Below are 22,417 nucleotides of genomic sequence, written 5' to 3' on the forward strand. Positions count from 1 at the left end.
TTTCTTAGTGGGGGTGGGAGTCAACAGACTTTGGCATCTTTTTGAGTGTTTTGGCATTTTTTGAGTCTTCCCCTGGCATTTTGTTGAAAAATAATCTGGCAACCCTGTATGCCTCGTGTGAATTAATAATTTTAGACAGCTCCATCTTCAATGTCGGTAGCTCGGTCTGCCTTGAACTTCCTTTTCCGCTGTTTACATTTTGTGTATAACCTGTAAAGCCAAGGTAGGGTATTTCCATTTACTTACATCGCTTACGTTTTCATCTAAAAAATTACCATTATAGTTTCAACGTAAAGATTAATGTTTTATGATTTATCTCAATTCTGAAATTTGGATCTCGATCTGTAAATTCTTATTCTACAGCTCTTTATTCTGAGGGTAGGTCCACTAAGTTTGTTTTGGTTGTAAGACAAATCGAAACTAAGGTAGCAAGTTGGAAGTGTTTGCTCTTTTGCCAATATTTAACCATGATATCAGTTCGATTAATTAAGAGGAAACGTTTGCTTATATTAAATTTCATTTTTTAAAAAATGACATCGGAATATGGACATGAGTATGGATGAGTGGTCAGTCCCGAGTCCCAAAGCCAAGAAGTAGAAGGGGGAATGAAAATGCCGGTCCGAAAATCCTGTTGGTGAAGGAAAGCTAAAGCAGTGTCAGTGGCGACCTGTCTTTGTCTTTATCATTGTTTGCTTTCTCTTTCATTCACCACGATAGATAATGCACAAAACTAAGGCCAAGAAATATATACCTATGATGATCGGGGCCATTATGATATCCTTATGATCTCCATAGCTTAGAAACTTATTTTTCTTCATGATTTCTGATTATGATTGTTTCAACTTCAACAGATGCAGGCGAGGTTCAGTTACAACGTGAGTGATGTTGAACCTGGTGAGTTCAATGATGCCCTTGCCCTCTTCCTGAAGAAGTAAGTAAATGGACTACATTATTGTCAATTGAATCAATGCTCATTGGACAGGTAGCACTCGGTCTCAAGGATTTAGATTTTAGAATTCAAATTCGAGACATCATTATTATAATTAAAAGTAAAAGTAGAAGAATACCGAATTCGTCGTTTTGAGCTCATGAATTTGAATTGGCTCCTTGATGAAATCTACATTATAAGAAGAGTTTTTCAAGTTTCAACACAATTCTAATGATATTAATTGACATTCAGTCAGGAGAAAAGTTATCCTTTAACTTTTTTTTTTCCGGGGGGAATTACCATATCGAATGGTGTTGATAATTATATTTCAATTTGAAATTGAATCAGGGCTAATTTAGTATCTTGGATAAATTAAGGAACAATGGATGGTAAGATAATCTGATATTAGTAAATCTTTTTGTTGTTGGGTACATGTAATTTATCATATTTATTAAAGTCACCACCCACGTCTGTTTTTTCTTTGTTTTATTGTTATTTGTAATTGTTTTTTAAAAAAACTTTTTCAAAATTGTTTAGGCCTATATATTTATTTTGGTCATTGTGATCAGTGTTCATGTGCCATGATTCTTATTACCTTTGATATTTTAAAATTATTATTTACTTACTATCATTGTTCAATGTACACTGGTAGTCACTAAGTTGCATGCTAAACTACCATCTAAATTAAATCTCATGGGTCTAATCACAGAAAATATAATGAGACGCCTCTTTTTTTTCTTTTTCGGTGGATCTATTTTTACTCGACGTGTTTACAGCCCCAATGGCGGTGCATAAAAATAGTGTGTTAACAACCTGCACCGCCAGCGGAGGAGGCACTTAAAAACTCCACCCTAAATAAAAATTCCAAATTCAAATGTCAATTTAGGCTTGGAGGCCAATTCTGAAATTGAAACAGTGGTCGCCACTAAATTTTAACTTGAACTCTCAAAACTCGCCCATTAATCACATAGGCTAGTATTTTACTTTGAATAAGACATAATAACAAAGATTTATTTTTCAGTCTGAGTGTCATATCTTATCCACTGATTGTCTGGTTTAAAAAAAAAACAAAATATCACTGCAATTGTAATTAAAAAAAAAAATTAGAGGCTAGTGGTATGATAGGTTTTAATTGGCTGAAGAGATTTTTACTTTTTTTTTTTAACCAAAGTGTATCTCTTCTAAGAGTAAGAATTACAGTATTTATGCTGTGTTTTCTCTCTTTAAAAAAAACTTTGAAAAGGTTCGTACCTCATATTTCACGCTTATATGACCTGCATTGTTCAGCTCTGGATAAAATTTTATATTTATTCCAGTCTACAAGCAGTGCTAAATGAAATACCTGCTATTGCATCTGGATATGTTTATCATATTCAAGTATTGCCTTGGCATGTAACAGTGACTTATTTTGACTCTTCCAAATGACTGTTGGACCCAAACAAGTTTCTGTTCCATAATTAAGTCACAAGTAGGGTGATCCTTTTTTTTTAACTGTCTTTCAATATCAAATTGCCATTCTCTATTTCACACCTGAGTTTGATGGATTATTTGTACCCTGCTTGAAAATTGTCACATTCGTTATGAAGTAACCAACAATTTTATACTCTTGATTTCTTTTGTACATCACAAAATTTAAATGTTTTTTACTGCTTTGACTGATCCTTATATTTTTTTTGTGTGTTTACAAAAAAAAATTGTACTTATTTTGTTTTTGTGTCCAGCATTGTACAGCTCTGGATGAAATGATATATTTATTCCAGTCTACAAGCAGTGCTATATAAAATGCCTATTGCATCACATGGATATGTTTATCATATTCGCTCATTGCAATGATAGGTGACATTTTTATGATAACTTGTACAATAATGACTATAACAGCTTTGGAAAGGGAATATAGTACTTACGGACAAGATGTGCATGTATATTGATGTGTTGATGTTAGTTATTGGTCTCTTTGTTTTTGTTATTGGGTTTTGAGCTCCAAACATACCCTATTTTGTTCTCTTTCAGTGTTATTTTAATGTTTGTTCATTACTGTTTATATCTTAAGAATAGGAACTTGCAACTTTATGATTCTGTAGATAACATGCATTGTTCTTGAAAATATTAAATACAGTAAAATTACTTTAAACCGAAAGAAGCTAAACCGAAAAAATACCTTAAACCGCAAAGAATTTAATAAATTGTACGAGTTTCTTCATTATCTTTGTACTAATTCTTACGATGAACCGAACTACTTCTAAGCAGGACTTTATATAAACCGAAACAACTTGAGGAGAGCACCTTCCTTTTTTCTCTCTATATTTTTCTTCAAAAATTCGGGAAGGAGGCCACACGTAATAATGCCCGGCGATATTAAACAGAGTGTAAGTATAAGGTGAGGGTGATTGGGGGGGGGGGGGGGGGAGGCAAACACTTCAATCACTGCACTTGGGCTTGGCCAACACCACAATCGCACAGACTGGAAAAGGAAGACAGCGGGTGACTGACAGGCGAAAAAATGAGGAAAGAGGGGGAGTTGGGGTGTAGAATAACGCAAGCGAGATGTTCTTCTCGCTCGTGTGTTGATGCTTTGGAACTGACTGGATTTTCAACACGACAATAAGGAGGGGGTAGACAACTTACCATTGAAATGCCATTTCATTTCCACTTCATTGTTTAAATGTGTGTGTGTGTGGTTCTATGTAATTAGGCCTTTGAACCTAATGAAATGGCTTTTCAACAAAAGAGGGATGTGTAGTAGACAGCTTAGCATTGACAACATGCCTTTTCATTTCCATTTCACTTCACCTCTGAGTAGCTGCGCATCATTCATTATCAATTATCGCACAAGAACTTTCGATCTTATTTTAGCTTTGCATTTTACTAAAAGTTGTCTAAAAGAAAGCACTGTGCTTACACGTTTGAGTTTAAAATCAAAATACTATGTGAAGTCGATGAAAAAAAAGTTGATCAAGACGGAGATATGTACATGGCATCCCGAACTGAACTCTTTCAACAATTTTGAATTGAAAACGAAAACCCCAAAAATATTTAAAAAAAAAAAAAAAATATTGTTTTAAATAAATGGTTACGAAGACGGCATTTATTCAACAACTCCATTTAAACGGGAAACCCATGATACGATTAAATGAGCAAATTCCTTAAATAGTTACTACCCTTGAAAAACATTGCAACACGGGAACTTACTTTAAACCAAAATGGTTTAGAAGGTCCCCAAAATTTCGGTTTAAAGTAATTCTACTGTATATTAATTATACAGATAATTGGAACAGATATTTCTATTTAGGTCAGTTTGAAAATTTTGATTTTTAATTTTATTTACTTTGCTTTATTTATTCCTTTTTATTCATGATTTTATTTGAATCGTGTGATGTCAATACTCCTATCGTTTTTGTTGTATATGATAGAGTGAGTTGCATTGTACAGCTCTGGATAAAATATTATATTTATTCCAGTCTACAAGCAATGCTATATAAAATGCCTATTGCATCACATGGATATGTTTATCATATTCGCTCATTGCAATGATAGGTGACATTTTTATGATAACTTGTACAATAATGATTATAACAGCTTTGGAAAGGGAATATAGTACTTACGGACAAGATGTGCATGTATATTGATGTATTAAAAATCTTCAGATTTTTCTATTTATTAGGTCGGTTTGAAAGTTTGGATTTTTTATTTTATTTACCTCTATTTATTCATGAGTTTATTTGATATTCGTGATGCCAATACTCCTATCGTTTTTGTTGTATATGATCTAGTGAGTTGCATTGTACAGCTCTGGATAAAATATTATATTTATTCCAGTCTACAAGCAATGCTAAACAAAATACCTGCTTCAGCATGTGGTCTGTGATTAACATATTCACTTTTTGCTGTGATGGGTAACATTTTCAGACATTCAGAAGTAAAACTATTTAAAAGTCTATCTGTCATATATAATTTTTTTAATATGGTGGTCAACAGTTGGGTTGGTGTTTGTTGTTTTTTGTTTTGTTTTCGCGAGAGCCAATGTTACTTGCGTGTCCCTAGTTAATATTATTGTTGTTGTCAATTATATTTGTGTCTGTTGTATTGGATAGTAAGTTGCTTGCTACCTGTTGGATTGGCTGCAAACCACTTTGGTCATGGCCATTTGTCACAGATGAGCAACCCAGATCTTCATGGACAAAGGGGTTAGAAATTTCATCTTGTGGTCATATGATATAATCTTTTATCTTTATTTCAGGACCGGCAAAATGACCTTGCCTGATTGGGTGGATATTGTCAAGACTGGTTGTTTTAAAGAACAAGCCCCTTCTAGTGATGATTGGTTTTACCATAGAGCAGGTATATATCATTATCTACATATGCCACAAGTGCTACAGTAATTACTCTATTTATGGCCTACTCTTGCAGGAAAAATCGTTCCTGCCAACTTTCACCTCTGAATGCATGTTGCTAGGCAAGTCCGTTTTGATTTCATTTGAAATACAGTACCTCTGGATAGCGACATTGACCTCTGGTCCTGATTTATTTCCTATATGTTAATAGTAATAAAAACCCAAAAATACCAGAGTTTAACACTCAGAAAGGGCTAGACTATATGTGTGCTTTAAACTTTGGTAAATATTTGCCTCCTGAATTGGCAACCCTGAATCATTGGTATTGCTGATCATCACTGTGAAACCTTAGGTAGGACTTCAGTCACCTAGTGTCAGTCGATTAACGAAGAGTTTAATAAATGTCAATTATCCTCTATTGTTCCTTGTGTGTGTGTGTTAGATTATAAAGTTTTACACAATACACACGCGTAGTTAAAACTTTCTCTTTGATTGATTGAAATCAGCTCTCTTCACTCGTGCCTTGTCAGGGTGAGAGGGGGGGGGGGGGTAAGTTTAATTTTTGTAGTATTCTAGATATAGGAGGGAAAAAAACCCCCGCTGCTCCCAGTGTTAGTCATCTTCTGTCCTGATTCATGGACCTCCATTTTACTTGAGATGACTACTTTTATCATTGCGACCTCTATAATAACAAGAATTGCAAAACTATGATTTAAAAAAAAAAAAATTTATATATAAAGAATAAAGAGTTGACTAAGGTAAACACCAGTGTTCCGTATGAGACAGATATGGCTTTGCGCATGACAATTGCGACAATATTTTGCAGGGTCTTCTATTATTGTTCTGATGTTTGATCACAGTTTAACCCATTTTAATGTCTCTACATCTTCAGCTTCTGTGGCCAGGTATTTGTACGTCAAACGTCCAACTGGTGTAAAGATACTCAAGAGAGTATACGGAGGTAAGCAATTTGTTTGATATGATTCCTGTTGACTGTCCCAATTTGGCAATTAGAGAAAAGCTTAAAAAAAAAAAGTTTGATTGTTTATATGTATGGAAATGACCCTTGCATGCCCCATGGTTATGCTTTTTTGACAAGCAAATTAGAACAAAAAACAGAAAAGGTTCTAAATCTAGTTTGTATTATATATCGGTCCAAACATACTGGAAGTGTGCTATATAAATGCTCATATTTTATTTGTGAAGGGCTTTTGCTTACAAATTTTGTCATCTCATGATTCTCAGAGTCATCACTGCCATTTCCTTGAAATCTTAAGTTTTCATTTTCCTCAATTTCAAGTGGATTTTGTCAATTATTCTGCTGAACTCAAAGCTATTGAGAGTGGTGTAAAAAGCAAATTTGAGTCCAGTTGCTCTGTTTTCCAGCTTTTATAGTCTGCACTTATTATTATGTTGTGCATTAACTGTTTTAGTCTATGGCATATTTTAAATACATTACAAATTTTTTAAGGGTTGTATATCATTTTCATTTACAGGTAAAAAACATCGAGGTGTCGCCCCTAGCCACAAATGTGATTCGTCTGGTGCAGTACTTCGTAAAGTTCTGCAACAGCTTGAAGTCTTGAAAATGGTTGAAAAAGTTGAAGATAATGGGTAAGAATCTTTTCTTCATTCTGCTGTTGTGTGTGCATAATTTGGTGTTGCCAACCTTACAAAAAAAATTGTATATTCTTGCTCATTTTAGTTCATTGCACGCATTTTGTTGAAGATTGTACTCGTTGTTAAATTTCTATGATTTAAGCATTTTCAACTGTCATACTCTTTTAGTATATATATTTCAATCTGTTTCTTGACCAATATGTTCATATAGGGAGTTCAATGTATTGTTTGGCAGGGTTATATCAGAATTATGCATAGATTCTGGGTGTCAATACTATTTATAAAGTCTATGAAGAGTAAGTTTGTTAATTTAAATATTATACTTGCTTGTATGATCTAGACCTGTAAATTCTCAGTCAATTAACTGAAATTAGTCAATTCGTCAAATTCAAATATTTTTAAAAAGGAAAGGAAGAAATGAAGAAGAAAAAGAATTCATAAATCGTAGTCGAATGACCGTGAAGTAATTAGGAATGTTCCACAGAGCTACGCATAGCTCAAGGGACGTTTATATTTACGATTATGATGGATATATTGCCACGGCTAAGTGACGATTCTTAGAATTGCCGTGTCGGAACACACCCCAGTGTATTTTCACACAGCCTTCGTCAAATTGTCTTTTCACTTTCCAAACCTGTCGTGACCCCAATGGTAGCCAATTTTAACTGAGCCGCCGAGTAATAATTTTCACTGTTTCGTCTAAGCCAAAATTGACCACATTTACTTGGCAGAACCAAAAAGTATTATTAAGTTTAATGCGAATGCTAGAAGTGCGTTATGAAGACACCTTCAAATCGAAAGTTATATGATTGCTACAAGCACATCTCGATTGCCTCACGTTGTAAACAAACTGCTGTGGGTACCTAATTGTAAGAAACAATTGTAAGTAGCCTAATGAATTCCCACGTAAAGTAGTTTTCTGCGCCTGTTTTGCTCAAGTGAGCTTGCTGATACGAAACGAAGAGTTTCAGTGAGGCGCAGTTTCAGTCTCAGTCTTGGGAGTCTCAGTCAATTTTTATAGAGCTCATTTACAGGTCTAAATGATCTAATAGCCTATCATTTTAGCGCTAGTATTGGTGTAGTTTTTGCTGGAGTGTGGGCATTTTTTCAAAATCTTGCTCATTTGGCTCTCCATTGTACACATTTTTTCGGGCTAGGGTGCACGGGGATTTCAAAGTTAACTCCTTGTAGAGTTCATAGTGTTCATGTTTTTATTTTATTTTTTTTTTTCACTTTATTCGGGGGATTCAATGAAAGAGGTACCATGCAGTTAAGTCTTGCTTTTGTCAAAAGTCAAATGACCATAGTGTGATCCATGCATTGTTTCATCTTAAATCACATATCGTGGATTTCACTTGTGCTATACTAAAGCTCCCCAGTACTTAATTTTTTAATGTTTCGATTTTTAGTTTTGCTATGCTCAATCGATAACCTTTTTAATAGGGCATATTAGTAATTATAGGATTATTTTGCTGTTTGTTTTTATGCTTATGAATTTAAAGTTCTATAATTGTTATGGAATAAATTTAACAATGAGAAAGTTGACAGTAACGATATTAGATTAATTTGATTCACTTTTTAAATAACAGTACATTCATCGTCTTTTATTCTTCCAACTTAAAAATTTTGCATGACAAAGACGGTAATGTAGCAGACTTAGCTCACGCCAATCCGTTGACAAATTGTTTAGTCCCCTTTGTGAATAAGATGTGGTCATGTGTTATGCGACATCTGGAAATTTCTAATTGTTCTCATTCTGGATTTCTCAGAATTTCCTGCTACAGCCCAACCATGCCATCATTAGGCACATTTCGGGTTCATTCACGCTAATTGTCTAATAACATACAAACACCACAACTGCGTGTAATGATTGAGCAACATCGTGTGGTGTTGTGCAATCATGATTAACCGGCCAAGGAAAATGGCTTGAAATCTTTGGATTATTTCTACTACAAACTCAAGCACGTCTGTTAAAGTGACATGGACTGTATTTTCACGATTTTTAAAGTATTATATTTTCCAGACACACTATCATCCCTCTTTTTAGTCATAATTATTTTATATCTTTAATCTCCCCAGTGCTCGTCGCCTGTCTCAAGCCGGTCGTCGTGACATGGAGAGAATTGCTGCCCAAGTTGTTAAGACCAAAAGGAAGGCTCTCAGGGCTCAGAGAATGAAGAAATAAACTCATTGATATGTAACATTTGGACTGGTTTTCAGTTTTTACAAGTTGTTTATTCCATATCTCATTCCTGCCAACTCTTCCTCTTTTGGCGGGATTATTCCCTATTTTTAATCTTCCTTCCACTGTTGTGTCCAAGATTTCGATTTTCAAGAATATGGATAATGGTTTTTTAAAAAAAAGGGGGTGGGGTGGAGGATAATGCTTGCCAACAGGGAGGTAACTTGGAAAATTTATTGCATACCTGTTGCCTTGCCCCATTCCATTTCCTAACTTGTGTGATAATTTCGTCAGCTGTGCCAGAAAACTTTCTGGGTGGGGTTCCTGACCTCCCATAGCAGGCAGGGGGGTACTTGCTGTGTCTTCTATCCCCCTGTACTTTGTCTTGGATTGAGATTACTTGGTTTTGTCCTGACCCTGGCCGGAGTTCTTGGCTGAGATGGAAACATTCGAATGTATAGTTGTAGTTTTGGGAGATATTTTTTACCTTGTAAATCATCTCTCTGTTATGTATTTACAGTAGAATTACTTTAAACCGAAATTTTGGGGACCTTCTAAACCATTTTGGTTTAAAGCAAGTTCCTGTTTTGTGATGTTTTTCAAGGGTAGTAACTATTTAAGAAATTTGCTCATTTAATCGTATCATGGGTTTCCCCTTAAATGTAGTTGTTGAATAAAAGCCATCTTCGTAACTATTTTAAAAATTATTATTTTTTAATTTTATTATTTTATTTTATTTTTTATTTTTTTGGTGTGTTTTAAAAATATTTTTGGGGGTTTTCGTTTTCAATTCAAAATTGTTGAAAGAGTTGAGTTCGGGATGCCATGTTGTTTACATATCTCCGTCTTGATCAACTGTTTTTTCATCGACTTCACATAGTATTTTGATTTTAAACTCCAACGTGTAAGCACAGTGTTTTCTTTTAGACATCTTTTAGTAAAATGTAAAGCTAAAATTAGATCGAAAGTTCTTGTGCGATAATTGATAATGAATGATGCGCAGCTACTCAGAGGTGAAGTGAAATGGAAATGAAAAGGCGTGTCAATGCTAAGCTGTCTACTATACACCCCTCTTTTGTTGAAAAGCCATTAGGTTCAAAGGCCTAATTAAATCTCACACACACAATCAATCAAAGTGGAAATGAAATGGCATGTCAATGGTAAGTTGTCTACCACTCCCCTCCTTATTGTCGTGTTGAAAATCCAGTCAGTTCCAAAGCATCTATACACGAGCGAGAACATCTCGCTTGCGTGATTCTCCACCCCAACTCTCCCTCTTTCCTCATTTTTCGCCTGCCAGTCACCCATATTTTGTCTTCCTTTTCCAGTCTGCGATCGTGGTGCTGGCCAAACCCAAGGGCAGTGATTGAAGTGTTTGTCTACCCCCCATCCCTCACCCTCATCTTATACTTACACTCTTTGTTTTAATATCGCCGGGCATTATTATGTGGGGCCACCTTCCCGAATTTTTGAAGAAAAATAGAGAAAAAGGGAAGGTGCTCTCAAGTTGTTTCGGTTTAAACAAAGTCCTTAGAAGTATTTCGGTTCATCGTAAGAATTAGTACAAAGATAATGAAGAAACTAGTACAATTTATTAAATTCTTTGCGGTTTAAGGTATTTTTCGGTTTAGCTTCTTTCGGTTTAAAGTAATTTTACTGTATTATTTTTTTTAAAACGTATGATTTGTAAACATTTGAGTGTATTTTTATTAGTGGGATCTTTGCTGGTGACTGGGTGAGACTTTTAGGAGATCTCAAACTAAGTAGGCTGGTATCGTGCTATTGGAATCTACATCTAGGTATCCCAAACTACCGCTGTGTGGCAGGCGAATTTGCCGGGATCGATCAAAAAGTGGGGTGTTAATATCTGTCTCTCTCTCTCTTGAATTAAACTTTATTTAATAAAAAAAAGGATAATATTATATTTCAATATCTGCTCTACAAGATGAGCTAAATATTTAAACTATTCAAGCTATGTGAACTTTTTAACAGCTATTCAAAAACGCTCTCGTAAAGAGATCCGATTGCAAATTTTCGCTGTGAAAACTGCGTACCGATCGACCGAAATTCGGGTCTCGTCACAAGATCTGCTCGCGCTAAAAGCTGAACGGACCAACAGCTGTGAAATCAAGTGTGGGAGAATCTCCTTTTAATGCCCTTTCGTGTGGTGTAATTTTTTCGTTTATAAACACAACAAAAATATTATTAAAATTTAACTGAATTTGCCCTATTTTTGACTGAAAATTTGACTCTCTTAACGGTTAATAAACGGCGAAAAAATTACACCATAAAAATCTGCAGCATTTGAAGGCTATAATATCAAAAATCCAGCATGCTGGCTTGATTCAACACATAGCGCCATCTTTAAAAGCAAAGCCTTTGTTTCCGCTTTCTCTTTCTTTCTCTCCTACCGTCCGACGCGTGAGTTGATACACTGCCGGTGACCGAGACCGATTGTATTGTAACGTTTCCAAACAGCCATCTAGAATAGTCAAAAGTGTTTCAATTATGGACATGGACTTACTTGAATTATGTGGTAAGTAAATCTTATTGTTTTTTATTTTATTATGATCGGTGTTTGAGTAGATCGAAGCTTTTCTCTATCTTGTCTTAATCTTATCATGATACTGTTTGCTCCACTCCACTAACTTTTCTGAATTAATGGATAATGTTTGTATTCGTGTTCATTCATGAAGGCTATTATTATTATTATTATTATTATTATTATTATTATTATTATTATTATTATTATTATCATGATGATTATTATTATTATTATCGGAGCCCACCGATCGCTAAGAATGAACGTGTCATTATCACTGATACTTCTAGATGAAAAATAAAATAATAGAAACTGGTCGTGTCAGTGTCCGTCCTGACTGCTAGACTTGTGCTTGTGATTGTGAGTCCTACTAGTACTAGGAAATGGAAAGTATCACACTATCGACGTCTAAGTCTAGTTGTTTCTCAATTTTCTGAAATTTAGATTAAGTCAAGCTCATTCATTAAGAAATTATTGACAATTGGGACGAAATCTGGTGCACATTGTTTGATCTTATAATAATAATCTTAACAGGATTGCTCCATTCTTCATCAGGTGTCATCAATGAGTAGTATCCAACTTGTTTGTTTTTCAATCGTTTTTTAAAGATCCAGTTTCACCCATGCCATGATTGATGGAACTATTACTATTATAATATAGTGACTCAAACTCCAGTTTAAATTTAACTTTTAACCTTTTACTGTATAGACTACTTGGTAGAAAGGCTTGTTTTTATTTGATGCTATGGGATTGACTTGGTGATGGTTGCTTGTTTATAATATAAGTTTTAGATTTATATTAAATTCTTGAATCCTGCCTATTTGAATTTGACAGTTGAGTTTTGATAGATAGTGTTGATGGTAATGAGTAATCATTTAGCGCGTTGAGCTTGTTGAAATACGGGGTAAGGCGGTGTATAGAAACTATTTATTATTATCACATCTCAAATAAGTTTGAACATTTTAATTCTCCATTTTCAGATGACGAACAAATGAGTCGTCTCAGGGCTTCATTTTTTATGAAGGGAGAAAGGTCGTAGACCTGCACTCCCACCTGTGCAAGTGACACCTGTTTGTCCAGCTTTATCATCTGCGCTTTGAAGCCAAAACGACAGTGTCTGAGGTAAGGTTTCTATGAATATATGACACATCTGTTTTCGTTGTCACAGGCCACCATTATATTTTTTTGATAAATATTTTGGTTGTTTTTGATGTTTTTTACTGCGCTAATATTATCAGTACAGTGAGGCTAAACCAGCTTATGATTTGATTTTTTGTTGTAAAACACAAGGTCCCGCTATGGAGCTTTCAGATTCATATAAGTTCATGATGGTTGCCAGTAGATTTTATTGTTAACATGTATGGTTGAGTTTATTTGGGTTTGTAGTTACAAGTGACTGAGTGACATAGACAAGTAAAAGACGTGTTTATGGCTCTTTTTATGATATAATTTAAGCATGCCTGCAACAGTCAGCAATTAGCAATGGGCCATGTGCTGTTGGTATAATAGCACTAGTTGAAAAGGTCTTTACTAGGTTAGACAAGACTAGATGTTTGCTATGGAATACAATTAAATTCTAAACCATCCCTGTGTTCCTCTCTCGAGCAAAGTATATTAATTTTTTCATACCTAATCCTTATCTTTTTTTAAACTTGTTGGATTCTGATGTATTATCAAGGGTTATCTTTTTGTATAAGGTTCTATTTTTTTTTCTGTTCTAATATACTAATGCATTAGTTATAAGCCCTTCAATATTTTCTGGTTATTTTTTCCCTTCTAGGTGGAACAATGGTTCTCCATGTTAAGTCCAGACTCAAGTTATCCTGTCAATAGTATCTGGCGAAAAATTTTGAAGGTGGTGAAGGCGGCAAAAGGGAAAGATAAAACGTTTTTGAATGCACCTGTGGATCTTCACCACCTCAGTGATGCCCTCAATGCCATTGGTGTAGACATGACATTGGAGAAGAACAATTTTAAAAAGACTGTTGTGTCAAAGGAAATTGCTGTGGACCTCGGCAATTTTCTCCTGAAACATGGACATACTTATGGAGACTTCCATAAATTTCTAGGAGACATATCGTCTTCTCCTGTAATTTGCACGAGAGAGAAGTTGCGAGGCATGTATCTCGCTGCAGAAACAAAGAAGGGGAAGCTGATAAAAAATATCAGCAGGGACCCAGCAGCACTTCAGGCATGGCTCAGGAAACCCTTCTTTCCCTGTCATCTGACGGAAATTCAGCTAAACTCTCCTCCTGCCACAGCCACAAAGCCACCCTCGTCATCGCCACCACCACCACCCCCACTGTCATCTACTGTTGACTGGCCAGCACTGAGTCCTCAGCCAACCGTTTTATTTCCTTCATCTGTACTATCATCATCGAGTCAACCTTCTACTTCTACTAAGATTCTCAGCTCACCACCACCGTCGTCTACTGTTAACTGGCCAGCACTGAGTCCTCAGCCAACCGTTTTATTTCCTTCATCTGTACTACCATCATCAAGTCAACCTTCTACTTCTACTAAGATTCTCAGCTCACCACCACCGTCGTCTACTGTTGACTGGCCAGCACTGAGTCCTCAGCCAACCGTTTTATTTCCTTCATCTGTACTACCATCATCAAGTCAACCTTCTACTTCTACTAAGATTCTCAGCTCACCACCACCACCACCATCGTCCTGCATTTCTACTGTATCTGGTTCTACCCCTCATCTCTCCACGAATATTAATTCTCGGAATGTGTCCACACCTGATTCATGTTCAGCACCACTACCGTCATCGTCATTCACTTTTGGTTCTACCCCTCTACCCTCTACGTCTGTTTCTACTCAGAATCCAGCCAAACCTGAATGTACCCCTGCATTGATCACTTCTGTTTTATTGCCAGAATCTTTTTCAGAGTCCCACATCCCACTTTCTTCCACAATTGTTAATGTTGACCATGTTAGAAGATTATCAAAGTCTGTCTCTTCCAAAAAATTGTTTTCATCTATAAAGTCGATTCATCAGAATGTAATATTTTAAAGAAAGAAATTTTTAATTTAAAATTAAAGAACAAAACTTATGTCCGATAGAGCGGCAAATATGAAACTTTTAAATAAAAAAATTCATGAATGGCGTAAGAGTGTTTTGCATGATGAGGAATATAGACGGTCTATGTACACATTTTTTGTATTGTAACGCGCATTTTTTGCTTGGTCTATCTAAAGCTGTTGAGAGTGCTGTGTTAGAATTTGAGAGGGATGTAATTAAAGTGGGGGGTTCACTTGGGAGGGACAGTCAGCAAAAGTTTAATCATTTTCAGTCTAGTATTGGTAAAGAAAGTGCAGCCTTACGTGCTATAAGACTAACTGCAGAAGTATTGGGACCTCGGGGGGGATGAGAAAAATGGGGCAAGGGAAGAATGGCTAAATTATTCTGAAGCTAATAATATTAAGTCTCAGTTTTGCAGTTTTAGAAGTAATCGTTTCAATAATATATTTGAAAATGCTCATGCTCTTTTGTACCATCATAAACATGTTCTTGATTTTCTAGAAAATGAAGTTTCAGGTGACAATTTAAAGCTTCAAAGTATTGTTGCAGATTTGAGGGATAGTAGGGTAATTTCTTTAGTTGCTGCTATTTCACTGTTTAATCTATCACTGGGCCATACTGGGAGTTGATGAAAAGTAAAATTCCTTATGGGTCATTCTCTCTTATGTCAAAAGATTGATGTTATTTTTGAGAAATTTATTTGTTAAGGATGATTACTGATGATGAGGCAGAAGCATCTTTTTTGTCAACTGCTGTCAAACGAAGAAGGGTTTCAGATTCTGATGTTGATTGAATAACACTATGAGATTAAATTCAAGCTTCAGTTTAATTACAAAACCAGATAGAATGGACGTTTCAGGTTTCTCCTTTGTCAACAAACAGGATGAACCAAACAGTATAGATGATGTGGTAGTGCCGTTAAGTTGAATGCGTTTGTTGGTAAAGGGGAAACACGAAACATCCATTCTTCTATCTGTTTTTATAATTAAATTGAAGCTTACATTCAATTTCACATTATTTATCGCTTCGAGTAGCAACATTTACATTATATTGATTAATGAAATTATGTATCTATTTCCATCACTTTACATTTGATCAGTGACATGCTTTGTTTAAACAATTGTTGTTTCTCATAATTATGTACCTATCATGTAGCTTTTCTGATTATTACATATGTTTTATTTACTCATCATGTTTAGCGTCAAGCAAGATGGCTTTCTATTATTTCAACATTTTTAACACGTCTGAGTGTACTTAAACACTTTAATATGTTTTTTTTACCTGGAAGTTCGTATTCATACAATAAGGGAGTCCAATATAATGTCTATTTCTATTTAAACATTTTATAGATGCATTTAAAATGTGTATAGTGGAGAGCCAATGATAACCCTTATACTCATACTGATGTTGGGCTATTAGACCATAATAGCAATATTATAGTCCGTGTTTAAATTAATCTTTATCATTTATAGGCTATGTGGATATGATCAGCTTCCAGAGTCCGCGTATGTATAATCTGTTATTAGATATTATATTGGACTCCCTGTATGAATATGAACTTCCGGGTAAAAAAACATATTAAAGTGTTTAAGTACACTCAGGCGTGTTAAAAATGTTGAAATAATAGAAAGCCATCTTGCTGACGCTCAACATGATGAGTAACAAGAGCGCTAAGATAGGTTTGCCCGGTGTCTGTGCATTTATATGCATTAAAGCGTGTCCTTATACCGTTGCCTTAGTTATATAAACTAAAATGTGTTAGGACAGGGCGTTGAATTTTGGGTTGATTGTTGAGGTGTCTCAAAATATGTACTTATGGATAGGTATAAATTTTCATGTTCGTGGGTTGCATTGGATATTGTATGCTTTTGTGTACTGACTTTTTTGTCTAATGTTTTTATTTATTTATTTTATTTGATCGACTGTGCGCCACCAGTAGGTGCAGCATTAACTTCCATTATTGTGTTAGGTCGTGGTATGAATTTTTGACTTTTCCCCTTTTTTGACATATATTTCTGTTGATTTTCGAGAGCTTAAATCTTGATTTCTTCTCATAACTCTGTTTTTGTCATTCTTATTGTGAAAAGGACATAAAATTTGGATTCCCCATCCCTCAAATCATTTGTATGTGAAGTTTCATAGCCATATCTCATCATTTAAATTTTTTGTAGCGGAAACACTGTTTATTTCTCAAAATGTCTTCCTTTGGCGATTTCGGCCTTTTTTCGAATTTTGAGACGTAAAATCTCAGTAATTATTGCCTCTATCTCTCTGAAAAAAATTGGGCTTACTGTCTGGTGCCAGTTCTAAGGCTCAGATAAGTTTCATGCCTTAATTTAGATTACTGACGAGTCTGCAAAGTGCCGAAGATGGTACATCTGGCGATTTCGGTGAAATTATTTTCACGCGGGTCATGTTTTTTCTTGATTTTGATGCTGTATAGTAACTGAATTATACTAGGTGAATATTTGTTTGAGTATTTTTCTTATTATCTATGTCCATGGCTTGCGATTGCTTGCAAATTATTCAATTTTGTTATTATTTTGTTTGTTTTGATGCACCTTAAACTTGCTGTTTGGTAGCATGTTCTGTTGGTGTACGAAATTACAAGTTATTAAATAAATAAAAAATTCGTAACTTTTTTATTTGTTGTCCGATTTTAATCATTTAAAGACTGTTGTTCATGGTTTGACAATCTGTATTTGTTCAATTCAAAATAACAGCAGTTTTCTGCAGTTGAAATTTTAGTTTGGGATACCTACTACATCTGTTCCCTAATTGAACCATTCCCCTTTGTCTTACTTTTTCCTCAAGTCCTTTTGTATATCTTCCTTTTTACTGGCGCTGATTTGACCTGCGCTGTAAGTCCCTTAGAAACAAAAACAAACAATAGCTACTCCAAACCTCCCGATTTTGCCGTTAGCGGGGATTTTTTTCTCAAAATATTAGCATTTTATAATTGCCAACATTTTCTTCACAGTTGAGCTAGAAACGTATTTCTTGCTTATTATTAAAGCGCTATTCTTCTTCTTTCTGAGCATATCAAATTTAATATGATTGAGTAAATGGAAGTATAGGTAAAATCGATTCACATTCACACACCTTTCATCGTATTTTGGTAGCCAAATTATACACCTTTGGCTCTTTTCACGCGATTGCTTCTGCGCCAATTGTCGCACATTTCAAAAGTGGTACCAAATTAACGGCGAAAGAAAGATCTTTCGTTTGGTGAAACTTTCGTTTATGTTTGAGGAGGTTAACCTAAAAATATAATTTTCAAAAATAAATTTGATGAAAAATGTGAAAAATTTTCAATATTTTGCCTTTAAAGTTGTATCAATCGAAAGATCGTCCAATTTTATATTTTGTGTTAAAATTTGAGTCGTATCCGTCGATTGGCGCGATGCCAGTTTTTGATTAACCGAAGGCTCCAAAATCGAAATCCGCCACACGATCTCAGCCGAAGAGAGACGTCAACCGGCAGCCACAGCGACAACTTTATTTCATGTAAATTCCAACATTTCGAGTTCAAAATGGACTTGAAGGATATAATTGGTAAGTTTGATGAATAACCTTTACTTTAGATTAGCTTTGTGTTGTTATTTGTGTGAAAATAAGTTAGTTTATCATTATTTCATGATTGGGTGCGATCCTCTGAAGGTCGTTGATAGACTGCGAGTGACAAGGCAGTTTTCACGAACTAATCTAATTTTTCCTTAGTCTTCATCTATTCTGGCATTTATGTAAATTATTCAGACAAGTTATGTTTATTGTGTTCATGAATTACAATATAAACTTAAAATTGATTTTTTGTTCATATTTGTTCGTTTTGTGCAATGTTTGGGTTGTTAGGCAAAATGCTAAAATTCAAAATGGCGGCGTGTTTAAATTTTTGTCCCAGCCAGAAATTTGAGCATGGCGTTCGTAGTTACTGTTGATTTGATTACCAAATGCCACCAGGGTTCTAATTTCATACAGTTGTGTTATGATTTAGGAATTATAATATCGGTAGGCCTATTCTGTATTTTCATGCCTTCATATCTAGTAGATAAAGCTGATGTGTAGTGTCAAGCTTCCAATAGTCAGTTTACGAGTAGAAGTAGCAGTGGTCTTCTTACTCTTGCACTGTTTCAGTTCATAGCCAAGCTATAATTTAAATCCCCTTACACTATACCTTACCTGTTTCCTAATATTTGTATCTGTTGATATAATACACTTTGGATATTCAATTTGAATTTGAAGTCTTCTTTTATCAAATTTGATTTTCAGTGGATGACAACTATGAAGCATTCAGGGCCGTCTTTTTAGCTGTTGGAAAGGGAAGGCGTCCCAATCTCCCTGTCATCACTTTTGTCAGTAGGATGTTGCTTCTACAGATCTATTATCTTATGGAAGAAGGACAACGGCCATGGAGAGAGGTACATTTTATTTTATTTGTCTATTTTTTCTTTTCTTTGAGCTGTGGTGGCTGAAAGTGTCATCTCAACGTTGTGACCTCGGAAAAGGCATTCATCACACTTTTCCTATCCTACCAGACTAAAATTCAGATGTTCCCTGGTTGTGGTACGTTTATCCGTGTCATTAAAAAATGTAAATGCACTTGACTGTCTACGAGTGGAGTCCTAAATGTTATGTGTTTTGCCTGTCAGCTACTCTAAGGTCCTGGGAAAACATGTACTAACAGTACAGAAGCTAATATGTTTGTTATTTTTTGGTGTTTTTATTATTGATTAATATTATTTCTTTCATGCTTGCTTTCAGGTTGAAGAAGTCTTTAAGATCATGCCCCATCTACAGGCAATAAAGCACCTGGTCAGTCATCGCCGTCTTCGCCAGCTTATGGAGGCCACTTACACCCACTGTTCTACACTTGGTTCCTCCGTATCGGATTATCTATCTGAGACGATTGATTTGCTTGAACTCTCCCCTTATTTGACAGAGATCGGCATCGACAGGAGGACATTTTTAAATCCCAACGTCTATGTGAAGAACCAGGATACGTTCACACATCGTTTGCTCGTTGAATTGCACAAAGCGATGACTTCCAGTACCACCAAACGCATTTTTCAACAGTGGATTGGCGTCTTCTTGTCTACACAACCTTCTGGTCGAATTATGCATCAAGTGGATAAAGTACTTAGTAATTATAAGAAATTATTACGTTTAAATGTCAAAAGCAATATTGATGCTTTTTTAGATAGTCCTTTTATTGTCCCTGTTGTTACAATTGAAAAACGTCCTGACGTTTCTTCAACACCAATCAAAAAAAGTCCTTGTACTAATTGTTCTATTTTAAAAGATAAAGTTAACTCCTTAACTGATTTGATTTCCACACTTCAAATGGACATAAAGCATCTGAAAGATGAAATTTTTAAAACAAATTCAAATAACACTAAATTCACTAAACAATCTTCAGAACTTATAAAATCACGTCAGACTGTTACTGCTCTTCGGAATAAAATCAGATCACTTAACCGAAATAAATGTAAAGACCATATTGAAGAAATTGAGAACCTAGAAAATAATTTATTAAAACGTAAAGCTAAAGAACGACAATTGCAATCATCTCTTGCATCCTCTAAAACTGAAATTTTAGATTTGAAGTCTAAACTTGAGAATAATAAACGTGATTTTGATGTTACTACGAAGGGAAATGTTAATAATGTCTATAGTGATGATGTACGTAAAACTGTGATAGGCCTTGTATGTGAAGTAGGTGTTTCTGCTGCTAATGTTAAGAAAGCCATTGAGATTGTTAGTTGTAATTTGTTCCATTATGTTTTTGTTGATAAATTGCCATGTGCCCAGTCTGTATTGAATATGATTGATGAAGGGTTTGCCATTTCTCAGGTCCAAGTTATGGAAGGAATTTTAAATAGCGATAATATTACATTACATAGTGATGGTACTAGTCGTGATCACAAAAAAATTGTTGGCCATCAGGTATCGTTGAGTAATGGTGACACTTTTTATCTGGGTTATGCACCAGTTGCAACTGAAAATGCGTCTACATTATTAGATCTGTCTTTAAATGTTTTACATCAAATTTCTGATTCTTATTCTAAGTTTGTTGGTATTGATACTAAATCATTGTTGCATATGACTGATAGAGCTAGTTGTATGCAAGCTTATGGGAAATTGTTTTCTGAACATGTTAGTAGTGAATTGGGGAAAAGGGTTCAAATTCATTTTCTACATTGTAATGCTCATTATCTGTTAGGTCTTGTTAGTGGGTTTGAAAAGGCGACTGTCGCCACTGAAAATGATTATGTAAAAGCTAATGGTCCTCTTGGTAGGGATAAGGAAGGGGGGAAATATTCTAACTTTGCAGAAAATAAAGAATCTGCTACTTTTAGAGTTTTAAGGACTTGTGCCACTATTCTTGGTCCCAACGGTGATCAAAAAAATGGTTGTAGAGTACAATGGACCACCTTTTGTGAAAAATCATATTTTCCTTGTTTTAAAAGTAACCGTTTTAATTGTCATTTTGAAACTGCAGCTGCTGTTATCCATCATTATGCACGTATGAAATTGTTTTTTACCTCAGGCATTTTACATGATAATCCTAATTTGAAAATTGAGTCTGTTTCTGCTGATGTCCAAGATATAATGAATGTTAATGAGTTATGTTTGTAGTTTTGCTCTTTTTTATCTGAAAGATACTGGTCCATATTGGAAGTTGGTCAATAGTTCTGTCAAGTATTTTCAGTTTCATGTTTATGTAAAATTGCTACATGATGCTTTTTTGAGATGGTCCACGGATCCATGTGAACTTTTAGAATTATCTTATGTTACTGTTTTTGACAATGAATTTGATATTTCCTCTCCTATGTTTTTTTCTGTACATGAATTTTTATCTACCATTGCCAATAGAGAATGTTTGCTTAAAATGTTGAAATCCATTAGTGCAGAAGCCTTTATTGTCACTCGTAGACAGCTTGGAGAATTTTTAGATGGTGGTTGTTTTTTTGATATGGATGTTAGTGCTCAAGAAGAAATACGTCATTGTCCGTTAACTAATTTGATTGGGGAAAGTTTTTTTGGGGATTTTGATTTGATGTTAATAGACGTCGTAATGCTACTCTTCACAATAGGACTGTCATTCTCAGTAGCAGAAGAAATAAAACGTATGATTATCTTAGGAAAAAGACTTTTAATCAGGCAAACAAGTTGTTAAAAATGACTCGAAAGAGAGGAGTTCAGTTAAGGAAGGAAAATTTTTAGATTTAGAAAGAATAATGAGAAACCATCAAAAGGAAATATGTGTCGCCAATCAACAGAAAAAAATTGTAAAGGAGATTAATGTCATTCATCAAAGATCTGTTTATACTGAAAAAGTAAAGCAACACAATGGTCCTTGTAATTCTTCTTTAGAGCTTGACCAGCTTCTTGATAGACTTAAATCTGAATGTAAATCACAAAAGTATATTTTGGAATGTATTAAAAATGAAGTTAGATTTCATAAGTTTGTTCTAGGACGTAAGACTTTGAAAGTTGGAGTAGGTTTTGATCAACTTGTTGCTGATTTAAAACGTTTTTGATTTGAACATAGTTTAAGATTGCTTTCATTGTCATGTGCCTTCAGCATTTTATTATTTTTCATATGTCAGTGTTCATTGATTCTAATCTTAATATATTATGTGAAGTAATTCCAGACTGGTCAATTTGTTCCTATTTAAAAATTTATTTTTTACCATACAGCACCTTTTGATGTTCCTATTTTGTTGTACTGATGACAATATTTAAAAAGATTGGTTTCTGGTGTCTGTAGGTGTAATTTTTT

At 34.8% G+C, this 22,417-nt stretch overlaps 2 protein-coding genes across 2 annotated transcripts; both read left to right on the top strand.

Annotated features, from left to right (window-relative positions):
- The first annotated feature begins 108 nt into the window (after window positions 1-108).
- LOC144959651 (small ribosomal subunit protein eS19-like) lies at window positions 109-9,080 on the top strand. Its single transcript, XM_078892321.1, has 6 exons — window positions 109-223; window positions 852-931; window positions 5,166-5,266; window positions 6,152-6,220; window positions 6,756-6,873; window positions 8,959-9,080. Exons 2-6 carry the CDS (start codon window positions 852-854, stop codon window positions 9,062-9,064), a joined length of 474 nt encoding a protein of 157 aa, XP_078748447.1. The 5' UTR covers window positions 109-223; the 3' UTR covers window positions 9,065-9,080.
- Window positions 9,081-12,607: 3,527 nt separating this feature from the next.
- LOC144959996 (uncharacterized) lies at window positions 12,608-17,391 on the top strand. The gene is made up of 2 exons (XM_078892918.1): window positions 12,608-12,725; window positions 13,384-17,391. Exon 2 carries the CDS (start codon window positions 13,402-13,404, stop codon window positions 14,623-14,625), a length of 1,224 nt encoding a protein of 407 aa, XP_078749044.1. The 5' UTR covers window positions 12,608-12,725; window positions 13,384-13,401; the 3' UTR covers window positions 14,626-17,391.
- The last annotated feature ends 5,026 nt before the right edge of the window (window positions 17,392-22,417 follow it).

This window comes from Berghia stephanieae, chromosome 14 (assembly GCF_034508935.2).
Source record: "Berghia stephanieae isolate SIO BIC M18660-M18661 chromosome 14, UCSD_Bste_1.3, whole genome shotgun sequence".
Lineage (NCBI taxonomy): Eukaryota > Metazoa > Mollusca > Gastropoda > Nudibranchia > Aeolidiidae > Berghia > Berghia stephanieae.